This window comes from Diachasma alloeum, unplaced genomic scaffold, assembly GCF_001412515.2.
Source record: "Diachasma alloeum isolate Michigan unplaced genomic scaffold, Dall2.0 Dall_scaffold_00271, whole genome shotgun sequence".
In the NCBI taxonomy this organism is placed as follows: Eukaryota; Metazoa; Arthropoda; class Insecta; order Hymenoptera; family Braconidae; genus Diachasma; species Diachasma alloeum.
In genome coordinates, this window is record NW_021680410.1 from 2,099,101 (window position 1) to 2,112,186 (window position 13,086).

Below are 13,086 nucleotides of genomic sequence, written 5' to 3' on the forward strand. Positions count from 1 at the left end.
TTGGTCACCATGCGAGGGAATCGCCGCAAAGCTCATTTTCATTTTGGAATAGCAATTAGACGATTGAGTAGAAAACTTGAAAAATCAAGCTTGTGTTGTTAAGTGTATAAAAATTTTGAAATGTTTTTTAAAATGATTTTACAATTATTAAGTTCGGCAAAGTGATTCGAAAAAAACGTGAAAAACTAGGGAACCAAACTAGAACGAAAATATTCTTCCCGTCTAAGATTTTCATTAAATATTTGACATGATTTTTTTAGTAATATCAATTAGACGACTGAGTTGAAATTCTGAAAAAAATCAACCGTTGTTAAAAAGTGTTAAAAAATTTTGAATGTTTTTTTAATGATTCTCCAATTTTGTGATATTGGAGTAAAAGTTTGTTCATTCATTGGAAAAAATGAGAAGTGATTCAAAATATTACGGAATAGACCTGACATATTTTTAGAAGATTCAGAAATTTCATTCATTGGAGGTGTTAATATTTTATTCGGTTCTGCTGTTCTGAAATATTTATTTTTTGTTAAATCTCATGAAAATATTGAAAATTTAAAGATTTGGCTCGAATTTAGGAATTCCTTACGGGAAATCGAGGTAGTAATTCCTAGTAGTGTATCAGTGTTGATTAAAAGAGAATTCTCTTGTCAATTTTGGGAACAATGAAGGATTGACCTTAAATATATAATTTTCTTTTGTAAAAAATGGGAAATTACATTCACTGAAGCCATTAATATTCAGTGTTCAGTGAGAAATGTTTTTTTATTTGTTGACAATTTTCAGCAAAAGCTTGCAATTATAAAGATTTGACATAAATTTTAGAAATATTTATGGAGGAAAAAATTTCGTAGAAAAACCTAGTGAATTCGAAACAAAATTGTATTGAATTTTTTTTATAAGATTACTTGGGCGTCAATGTTCTAAATTTTTTCCACTCGGATTCTGTAATGCAGAATAAAATAAAATACAGCGAAAAAAACTTAGAAAATTTGTGCCCACTAATTCTAATAGAAAAAATCTCAGGAGAACAAAATTAAAACAAAAAACGAAACAAAAACAAAAAAAATTCGAACAGAAATTCAAAATATATTGATTTTTTCTTATCAAATATGGAATAGAATCAGCGCAAAAACAAGTAGAATTTTTCAATAAAATTTCAATAGAAATCCTATAGAAACCCCATACAATTCCTATCGAATTGCAATAGAATTTTCTAGCGAATTCGCTAGGTTTTCTATTGAATTTTCTCATCCGTGTAAGTTTTGGAAATTTTCCATAGAATCGGGCCGAAAATAATAGAAAATTCAACATAAATTCAATATCATTTTCCAGTAATTTCGCTAGGTTTTTTTTAATGAAACGTCTTTTTTCCCCGCGAAAACTAGATGGTTACTGAGAATGTGGAGAGAGAGAACAAAAAACAAAAAAAACAGAATTAAAACAAAAGATTGAGACAAAATGAAAATTCGAACAGAAATTCAAAATATATTGATTTTTTCTTATCATATATGCAATAGAATCAGCGTAGAAACAAGTAGAATTTTTCAATAAAATTCCAATAGAAATCCTATACAAACCCCATAGAATTCCTATCGAATTCGCTAGGTTTTCTATTGAATTTTCTCATCCGTGTAAGTTTCGGAAATTTTCCATAATATCGGGCCGAAAATAACAGAAAATTCAACATAAATTCAATATCATTTTCCAGTGATTTCGCTAGGTTTTTTTTAATGAAACGTCTCTTTTCCCCGCGAAAACTAGATGGTTACTGAGAATGTGGAGAGAGAGAACAAACAACAAAAAAACAGAATTAAAACAAAACATTAAGACAAAATTAAAATTCGAACAGAAATTCAAAATATATTGATTTTTTCTTATCAAATATGCAATAGAATCAGCGCAAAAACAAGTAGAATTTTTCAATTGAATTCCAATAGAAATCCTATAGAAACCCCATAGAATTCCAATAGAATTTTCTAGGGAATTCGCTATGTTTTCTATTGAATTTCCTCACCCGTGTAAGTTTCGGAAATTTTCCATAGAATCGGGCCGAAAATAATAGAAAATTCAACATAAATTCAATATCATTTTCCGGTGATTTCGCTAGGTTTTTTAAATGAAACGTTTCCGTATGCACCGTATTATGAAATAGAATGACTAACGACTGGGATAAATATGATTGTTGTGCCAGTTCATAAGATGTTGAGGGACTTGGGGAAGTGTATATATACCCCGGTCACTCACGCCGGCTGATTTTTAATGTCTTAATAACGGGTCAGAGTCTATATTAATGCAGGTGGGGTACGTCATGCCCTCACTATGCAAGTTTTAGTTTATGATTGACTCTTCGAACAGTTTTATTTTCATTCAAGACATAAATAGAATGTCCAGTTGTCGTGTTGAATTGAATGCCTTCTATTCAACAAGATGTATGAAACATATCCATAATAATTATTTAAATGTATTATTAATTAACAATAACATTACGAATTGTAACTGAAGTCAGTGATTCAAATTGTAGGAAGCAGAAGAGTCAATTCCCAGATCTACGAGTGCAATTGGACGTTTTCGATGATCAACGGGAGACCGATGAAGAGCTCACCAATCAGGGACCACCGGGGATTGATCTGTCCTCTCATGTAGACGTGTTTTATGCTATTCTCGGTCAAGTCAGTACTCAATATTGCAAAACAGTGATAATGAACCGATTACACATGAAAGAGTTTCACGGAATAATTTAGCGGATTCGATAGGAAATTTTATTCGATTCCTATTGAACTTCCATTGAGAAATGCCCAATAGAAACTATTTTATAGAAAAGATGAATATAAGTTCCTCTTAGCATACGACATTTCCTGTTGGGTTGTTTCTCTTTAGAAATTCCTCGACTTGAATTTTCCAAGTTTATTCAACTCGACTTTTATTCCATTGAAAGAAATTTTTTCAACTGAAAATTTGAGCCGAGTGGAATTTCTATAGAAAATATGTCAATAGACTAAGTTGTGTGCAAAAATTGAATTTTAATGATTATTTCTACAGAATATTTTTCATTGAACATTTTTATTCAGACAAAACGTGCTATCTGCGGAATTTTTCAATAGAAATCCAGTAGAATTTTTCTTTTAATTTATTCATGGTTGCATCAACAACGAGGTTCTAGTAGAATTTTATAGCGAATTTCAAGCACGAAAAAATTTAATATAAAGACCTAACGAATTTATTAAAAAATTCTAGTGGATTTCTCTTGAACTTTCTATTAGTTCTCGGCCGATTCTGTTGAAATGTCCGAATTTTAGAATTCGATTTTTCTAGACAACTTATTCTCTTGAGATATTTTCTTCAGAATTTCCTCGGCTCAAATTTTCCAAGTTTTTTTCATTCTATTCTTCTTTTCTTTTCATCAAGAAAATCAAACAAAAAACTTGGAAAATTTGAGCCGAGGGATTTCTACAGGAAATATAACAATAAATTAAGTTGTGTACAAAAATTTAATTTTATTCATTATTTCTACAGAATATTTTCCATTGAACATTTTTATTCAGACAAAACGTGCTATCTGCAGATTTTCTTCAATAGAAGTCCAGTAGAATTTTTCTTTCAATTTATGTAAAGTCGCATCAACAACGAGGTTCTAGTAGAATTTTATAGCGAATTTCAAGCATGAAAAAATTCAGTAGAACTTGACGAATTTTTTTTTTAATCTAGTGCATTTTTCTTGAATTTTCTATTAGTTTTCGGCCGATTCTGTTGAAATGTCCGAATTTTAGAATTCGCTTTTTCTAGACAACTTATTCTCTCGAGATATTTTCTTCAGAATTTCCTCGGCTCAAATTTTCCAAGTTTTTTTCATTCCATTCTTCTTTTCTTTTCATCAAGAAAATCAAACAAAAAACTTGGAAAATTTGAGCCGAGGTAATTCTATAAAAAATATCTCAGTAGAATAAGTTCTATAGAAAAATCGAAGTCTATTGGCTTTTTCGATAGAATAATTTCCATTGAACATCTCAATGAAATTGACCAAAAACCAATTGAAAATTTAATAGAAATCCAATAGAATTGTCTAGAGAATTCGCTAGATTTTACTAATAAATTTTTTCATGCGTGTCTTTAGGTTTTTTCTGAAATTTTAACGTACATGATGACCTGAGGTACTTTAATTAAGTGGATGATATATCCTGGTAAATTTAGATTGCAGACACACCTCAAGAAATTCCGTTCTTGAGTATTCTTCAGCACCTTCTGCGACTCGATCCAAAAGAGGCTGCGAGTGATCTCGCCTGGGATACAGCGGAAACGTTGGTGCATAGAGCTACATTGTTGGAGAGTCGCGATGATGTTACAAAGCTTTTGAGGTCTCCTAGTCTGCAGGTATTGTCATTAACATTTTTACATTTTAGTTCGACTTTTCAAATCATTAATCAATTAATTCAATCAATTAATCACCGAGTGGATAATCATATGTGTAAATGCAGACCCCATAATCCCCAGGACGGGATGATCGGCTAGAAACGGGAGAAAATTTGTTTTTCTTCGAATATGGACGGGATATGAATGTACTGGAATTTTATGAGATAATTTTCACAAGAAGAAATGAATAAAATGCAAAAAAACGGACGCGCGAGGAAACAAAAAAATTAATTTTTCAATGTCTCCGGAAAGTTTTAAAATCGATATATTTTTTCGAATAATGGAAGAATAAACATAAATTCGATTTTTATCTTGATTTTTATCTTTTGATAGGATGAACAGAATAAATGACAAAAATTGAGAATTGGCGACTTAAAATTCTATCAAATCATTATTATGTAATTTGTAATATGAATAATTAAGCTGATGAATTCAATTAACTAGTCAATTAATCCGATGGAACTAATTAATACATCCGTTGAATAATCAATAATTCATCGAAATAATTGATTCAAATTGCAGACAAAATTGTCCTGTCACAAGTGTCAGAATTTATAAATTTTTGCCAAAAATCCGAAATGAATCAATGGGTTTGGTACTTTTTGTCCAAAAACCACTTGGTCCACCACAATAAACATCCAATAATAAAAAAAAGAAAAATAGAAACTACTACTTTCTAGCAATCAATGTACATGAATATTCTCAAATCAATATTCTTCATTTTTTCTTTTGATAGAATAAATAGAATAAATGACAGAAATTGAGAATTAGCGACTTAAAATTCTATCAAATCATTATTATGTAATTTATAATACGAATAATTAAGCTGATGAATAGAATTAACTATTCAATTAATCCGATGGAACTAATTAATACATCCGTTGAATAATCAATAATTCATCGAAATAATTGATTCAAATTGCAGACAAACTTGTCCTGTCACAAGTGTCAGAATTTATAAATTTTTGCCAAAAATCCGAAATGAATCAATGGGTTTGGTACTTTTGGTCCAAAAACCACTTGGTCCACCACAATAAACGTCCAATAATAAAAAAAAGAAAAATAGAAACCACTACTTTCTAGCAATCAATGTACATGAATATTCTGAAGCATATGAAAATAGTAAACAATGAACACAAATACACATTCCATTTATGAGATGATGTATATTGACTTAAATCCTCTGAGAGCAGTTTTTATGTTAATTATTAATATATTCTACTATCAATGAGTTCATGTTTAAATTTAATTGTGTATTCACAGACGTCGAGTTTTTTTCATGTTAATTGTTAATGTCTTGTACTTCCATTGATCGTTCCACAATAGCAAAGCCTGAGTTGATATATTGATTAAAATTTGTGCACGCATTACATGTTTTTTCATTTTTCCCCGGAATTGGACGAACAAAATTATTAGACCAAAACAAAATTGGACCAAATGGAGAATGGACGAAAAAAATTTGGACGAAAAATACCGGTCCCGAATCAATCACTCAAATTAATCAAATTCATCAATTAAATAATTAAGCCAATGGGGTCAATTAGCTAGTCAATTAATCCGATTGAATCAATTCATGAATACATTAAGTAATTCATAATTTATTGATATAATTGATTGAAATTGCAGACAAACTTGTGCTGTCACTGTCGTGGAACTGATCAATCCAGTACTCCACGCAAATCATCGATTCCCGCGGGTAATTCCCCGCCTTTCCTCGTGTCTCCCCCCGCGACATCTATTCCCACTCCACCAGTACCGCCAAATCCCGCCAACTCGTTCATACTGCCACCACCTCCACCACCACCCCTTTTCGTCAACAGCGGTAATTCTGATGTACCCATGGAACCGCCCCTGCCACCACCCCTCCGAGTGCCCACGATCAACCGTGCACCCACCCCAGAACCACCCAGTAACGCCGGGAAATTATTACCGCAACAGGAGATTCCAACGCCCAAGACGAAAATGAAGACCATCAATTGGAATAAAATTCCTAATCACAAGGTAATAAGCGGTCAGGTGGAAAAAATGATTGTTCCTTATAAAAAATTTAACGACACGATTTCTTAGAAAAATCTAGCAGACGATATTACCGAAGTTTCATAGAAAAACCTGACGGATTTGATGAGAAAATTCTGTTCGATTTGTATTGAACTTCGATTGAACATTCTATTGATTTTTCACTGACTCGATTGAAAAATTTTCACACCGCAGAAAACTGTGCGTTTTTTAATGGAAAGGTTGAATACATAAAATTGTACGGAAAAAATCAACGGAATTCAATTTTACTATACAACTTATTCTAGAGATATTCCCCAATAGGAAAAGTTGCATAAGAAGATTGAATACTACAGAATTTTTTTATATAATAGTTTTCGTTGGAAATTTTCTATAAAAAAAGACAAGAAAATTTGAGCAGAGGAATTACTATAGAAAATATGTCAATATAAGTTGTATGAAAAAAGTTAATTCTTTGATTTTTTCTATAGAGTATTTTTCATTGAACATTTTTATTGAAAAAACAGGGCGCAGTTAAGCTTCGGAATTTTTCAATAGAATCGGCGAAAAAATGCTAGAATTTTCTAATGAATTCGATACAAAATTCTAGTGGATTTCACTAAAGAAAACTATTATTATATTTTATATGTAATATGCTTATATTTCATATATTTAATATAATAATATAATTATTAAAAAAATATTGATAAAAAATGAATACATATAAAATATTTTTGTATATATATATATATACATATATTTATGAAAATATTAGAAAATTTTTATATAAAAAAATATAAAGATATCAATAATATATATAACAGCTAATTAATATAGATAATTTGAAAGAAATTAAATAAAAAGGTATTCAAGTTTAATATGGAAATATTCCTCAGCATAGGCATGGCGGAATAGATTACTGACAAAAAACGTTACATTTTTTTTAAAAAGAGGAAAAATCCAATAGATCCAATTCTCTAATGAATTCGCTAAAAATTTTTCCCACTAATTGTTACAAGAAAATGTCCTCATGATTGTCCTCACTAATCAGCGACCCTTCAATCAGGTCGTCGGCAAGAGGAACATCTGGTCGCTAGTAGCTAACGAACACCAAAATTCGCCAATGGCGGATCTAGACTGGGCTGAGATGGAGGGACTCTTTTGCCAGCAAGTGCCACCAATGATCCCTCAATCCACATCTGCATCCTCCAGTTGTGGGATTGATGCAGAACGACGACGACGAGAGCCAACCGAGATCGTCCTATTGGATGGGAAGAGGAGTTTAAACGTCAATATCTTCTTGAAGCAATTCAGGACCTCGAATGAGGACATTATACAGTTGATCAGGGAAGGCGGACACGACGACATTGGTGCGGAGAAACTGCGAGGGCTCTTGAAGATATTACCTGAGGTCGATGAATTAGAAATGCTTAAGAGTTTCGATGGTGACAAATCGAAGCTCGGTAATGCGGAAAAGTTCTTCTTGCAGCTCATACAAGTACCAAAGTGAGTGGACAACTTGATCATGAAGTTTTCAACAAGTTAATTCTCTTAGTAACAATTAATCTTATTCAATTCCTTGCCATACACTGAGAGAAAAACACGTTGTCAAACAAGTCTTGTTTGGGCCAACAAAATCGCTAGTTGAAAATTGCCAAAAAAGAATTTCTTTGGTTCGAATTTGAAAGTCTCAAACATGAATAATAGTTCTACTTTCGACAGCAACGAAATATTTGGCTCAAGAGGCGGATATTCACACCAGACGGTGCCTTTTCAGGATAAAAATATCTCATATAGAAAAACATTTATCAACAAATATTTTATCCCTAAGTTACAAGATTGCTATCATATCATTATTATTGTTTCATTTAAGGGTTCATTTCTTGTCTGTGATTATTAGACAGCCGAAACGAAAAACTACTATTCCTTGCTTCGCATAAAACAAATTCAAGTTTCTTTCCTTGAATTTCACAATATTGTATACTCTTAGAAAAAAAATGAAATTGCATGGCCAGTCAACTGGTAATTTCAAAATCTTAACCCTAGTCTGCTCACCAAACGCCACCCTGTGACTGGTCATCCCGCGGGGATTCCCCGCCGTGTATTTAGGCTCTAGCGTTGCCGAATTCACTCCAGACTGCCCGGGCGCATTTAACGAGTTTCCGGCAACGTCGGGCGATCGACAATTACATTCAACATGGGAAAAAATAATTCACCTGTTCGAAATAATTTGTTTCTTTAGGAATTTCGGAAAATATGTTGTTCTAAAAATTACTATAATTCTTTAGACACTTCAATTGACAAAGTCAAATTTTTTTGAAATTTTCCGGTTACCCAGTCAATTGTAATTAAAGAAAAACTGCGCGGGGTGGGGTGTCCCTCATATGGTGACCAATCTAGGGTTGAATCTAAAATATCTACACAGTAAAGGACTCAGTAATGAATAACTGTTTCATAAGCATTTTTTAACAGAAATTTAAACGAATCAATGAATATATTCATGTCAGGGTGACGATAGAACATTAAATTTACTGCAATAGTCGCTTGATGGTGTACAAAAATAACATATAAAATTTCATCCTTCAATTCTTCATTTTGGTTTCAACAGTTACAAACTGTGAATTGAGTGTATCCTATTGAAAAAAGAATTTGCGTGATGGGCAATTTCATTCAACATGGGAAAAAATAATTCACCTGTTCGAAATAATTTGTTTCTTTAGGAATTTCGGAAAATATGTGGTTCTAAAAATTACTATAATTCTTTAGACACTTCAATTGACAAAGTCATTTTGTTTTTATTTTTCCGCGTTATCCAGTCAATGGTAATTTTAAAAAATTGCGCGCGATGGGGTGTCCCTTATATGGTGACCAATCTAGGGTTGAATCTAAACTATCTACACAGTAAAGGACTCAGTAATGAATAAGAACAGTTTCATAAGCATTTTTTAACAGAGACTCGAGACTCGAAGCGAATCAATGAATATATTCATGTCAGGGTGACGATAGAACATTAAATTTACTGCAATAGTCGCTTGATGGTGTACAAAAATAACATATAAAATTTCATCCTTCAATTCTTCATTTTGGTTTCAACAGTTACAAACTGCGAATTGAGTGTATCCTATTGAAAGAAGAATTTGCGTGATGGGCAATTTCATTCAACATGGGAAAAAATAATTCATCTGTTCGAAATAATTTGTTTTTTTAGGAATTTCGGGAAATATGTTGTTCTAAAAATTACTATAATTCTTTAGACACTTCAATTGACAAAGTCAAATTTTTTTGAAATTTTCCGGTTACCCAGTCAATTGTAATTAAAGAAAAACTGCGCGGGGTGGGGTGTCCCTCATATGGTGACCAATCTAGGGTTGAATCTAAAATATCTACACAGTAAAGGACTCAGTAATGAATAACTGTTTCATAAGCATTTTTTAACAGAAATTTAAACGAATCAATGAATATATTCATGTCAGGGTGACGATAGAACATTAAATTTACTGCAATAGTCGCTTGATGGTGTACAAAAATAACATATAAAATTTCATCCTTCAATTCTTCATTTTGGTTTCAACAGTTACAAACTGCGAATTGAGTGTATCCTATTGAAAGAAGAATTTGCGTGATGGGCAATTTCATTCAACATGGGAAAAAATAATTCATCTGTTCGAAATAATTTGTTTCTTTAGGAATTTCGGGAAATATGTTGTGCTAAAAATTACTATAATTCTTTAGACACTTCAATTGACAAAGTCAAATTTTTTTGAAATTTTCCGGTTACCCAGTCAATTGTAATTAAAGAAAAACTGCGCGGGGTGGGGTGTCCCTCATATGGTGACCAATCTAGGGTTGAATCTAAAATATCTACACAGTAAAGGACTCAGTAATGAATAACTGTTTCATAAGCATTTTTTAACAGAAATTTAAACGAATCAATGAATATATTCATGTCAGGGTGACGATAGAACATTAAATTTACTGCAATAGTCGCTTGATGGTGTACAAAAATAACATAAAATTTCATCCTTCAATTCTTCATTTTGGTTTCAACAGTTACAAGCTGCGAATTGAGTGTATGCTATTGAAAGAAGAATTCGCTGCCAACATGAGTTACCTAGAGCCCAGCATAAACTCGATGATCCTCGCTGGAGAGGACCTAATGACAAACAAACCCCTCCAAGAGATGCTGTACATGGTCCTCGTAGCTGGTAATTTCCTCAACTCCGGTGGCTATGCTGGCAACGCCGCCGGTGTCAAACTATCGTCCCTACAAAAATTGACTGAAATCCGGGCTAACAAGCCGGGCATGAACCTCATACATTACGTCGCACTCCAAGTAGAGAGGAAACGGAAGGATTTGCTCCATTTCGCGAAGAATATGAGTACACTGGAAGCAGCTGCGAAGACGACAATTGAGCAGCTGATGAATGAATTCAACACGTTGGATACTAAGATCAAGAAGATTAGGACGCAGATTCAACTTCCGTCGACTGAAGCTGATATTCAGGAACAAATGGCGCAATTCCTGCAGGTGACGAAGCCTCGATAATGTGTTTTTTCAAGGACAATTCTCCAATATTTTGACATTATCATGATAATTCAGTAGCGAAGCGGCAAAATGGTTTAATCCCTCACGTAAAAATTAAAATTCCAAAATTAATCGAGTTTCTGCAATTTTTTTGCAGTTTTCAATAATCTTTGAATTCACCGTAAGAGTAGAGCTACTTTAATTAACTCAACTAATTAATTCATTGGTTTTGAACATTGATGGGTTAAAATCAATGGAATTTGTCTTCATGCTCATAAATTAGTTCAGTGAGGCTCAAGGGAATGTTGGAGAGGAAATAAATACCTATACAATGTAATTAATTCATCAGTGGTGTTCATAATAAGCATAATTAATGGTAATATTCATTCACGAACGAACAAGTGAATGAAGAAGATGGAATTCGATTGACTTTTGTAAATTCTGTTGAAAAATTTAGCTCGTTCATTGATAGAAATATTCAACACCAAAAAATCGATAAATTTTCCAGGTTTTGACCCCTGCATGTGTTCCTTTATCATGAACCCCTCACGTATGGCGTCGATACCATGCACGACTCATAAATTTGTCCTACCGGCTGGGGTCAATGCATGGTATCGACCCTTTCCGTCAACAGTCAAAAATCATTTTCTCGAATTCTAAGAGACATATTGACAGTTGGAAAAGATATTTGGAAAGTCAATGGAATTGTCTCCGCAGGGAACTATTTTATTTTATTTTTTTCAATGCATTTATATTATTTTTTTCTATGAACAAAAGTTGTAGATGAAAATTTGACATCCAACCGATTCAATCATATTAAATCATGTCGTTTAGCGACAAAATTTCCCCCAAAAATTTTGATTTTTTTACTGAAAATTCTTCAATGATCCTTCTATCGAGTGGCAGAAGTCAAATTTCGATTTGTTGAATAATTTATTTGTTATAAATAAATTTAGCATGTTCGAAGATCTCGGAAACCAATTGTCGGCAAACATTGAAATTGGTGTCAAAAATTAGGAAATTCTCTGGGAGTTTATTTCAAAGTTTAATACAGCCAATGCATTTTATTTCAATTTTTTTCGTTCGGCTGTTTTTAAGTTATCGTTCATTGAATAACTGAGTTCACGCGCCGTAAGTCTCGGCCGTTGGGACAAGCTGCGTTATATGGGCGCCGTACGTGAGGGGTTAAGTCGACTTAGCCCTTGGCTGAGTTTTCCAGGAATATCTCCGAATCTAAGGGAGATAATGAAATTTCCATAATAACCTTTATAAACATTCCTCATCAGGGAAATTTATTTATATTTATCTACAAAAAAACCATACAAAATTCCTATTATCATATCTCCATATAGAGACAATTTCACTGTTTACATTCGCAGAATCTAAATCACAAAGTATTTAATAACTCAAGGATGATTGCACATTACCTACCTCAAAGCAAAACATTAAATCATTCTGAGAAATTTCCAAAAACCCCATTCAAATGGCAGAATGGGAGATTTAAATACTTTGTGATTTAGTTTCTGCGAATGTAAACAGTGAAATTGTCTCTATATGGAGATATGATAATAGGAATTTGTCATGGTTTTTTTTATAGATAAATATGAATAAATTGCCCTGATGAGGAGTGGATATACCGCTCAAAACGTTGGCGAGTAGTGAAGATTTGTTTTTTAATTCAATTGGAGGGTAAAATCGCTGAGAACCGCAAAATTGCCTGGAGGAGTAGGAGGAATGTTTATAATTATACTGGCGGTTGGAAAAATCATTTTGTGTTCATAATAACCTTTTTTTGTAGAGTGAATTGAGGGCTACAAAAAGGTCATGACAAAAATTTTGTGATTCCCCTTCAATTTCGAGATACTTATTGAAAACTGGCCCATAACCGAAATCGACTTCAACCGTTTTACCGCTTCGCTACTGAATTGATGTTTTGTTTCTCTCTTTGTCACTAGTTTTGATTGATCCCTGGGATATGATTGTTATAAGTTTTGTCACGTATAGCAAATTCCTATTCAACTAGCGTATGAGGCGCGCTATGCGCGCCGTACACTGTTAGGAAAGGAAATTGAAATTTCATGAAGAGTCGACTAGTAATTTTCAGAAGAGACATGAGTGCAATTTAAATGAAGGAAAATCATGAAATTTTAGATTTCACTGAA

General features: G+C 32.7%; 1 protein-coding gene across 2 annotated transcripts in view; it reads left to right on the plus strand.

Annotated features, from left to right (window-relative positions):
• LOC107037914 overlaps positions 1–13,086 on the plus strand; it is a 50,053-nt gene that overhangs the window by 22,507 nt on the left and 14,460 nt on the right. For both annotated transcript variants that reach the window (XM_015256743.1, XM_015256744.1), the window contains exons 6-10: positions 2,519–2,666; positions 4,186–4,365; positions 6,031–6,405; positions 7,466–7,905; positions 10,450–10,927. In XM_015256743.1, the coding sequence (XP_015112229.1) occupies positions 2,519–2,666; positions 4,186–4,365; positions 6,031–6,405; positions 7,466–7,905; positions 10,450–10,927 (1,621 nt within the window). The remainder of the gene's footprint in view (positions 1–2,518; positions 2,667–4,185; positions 4,366–6,030; positions 6,406–7,465; positions 7,906–10,449; positions 10,928–13,086) is intronic.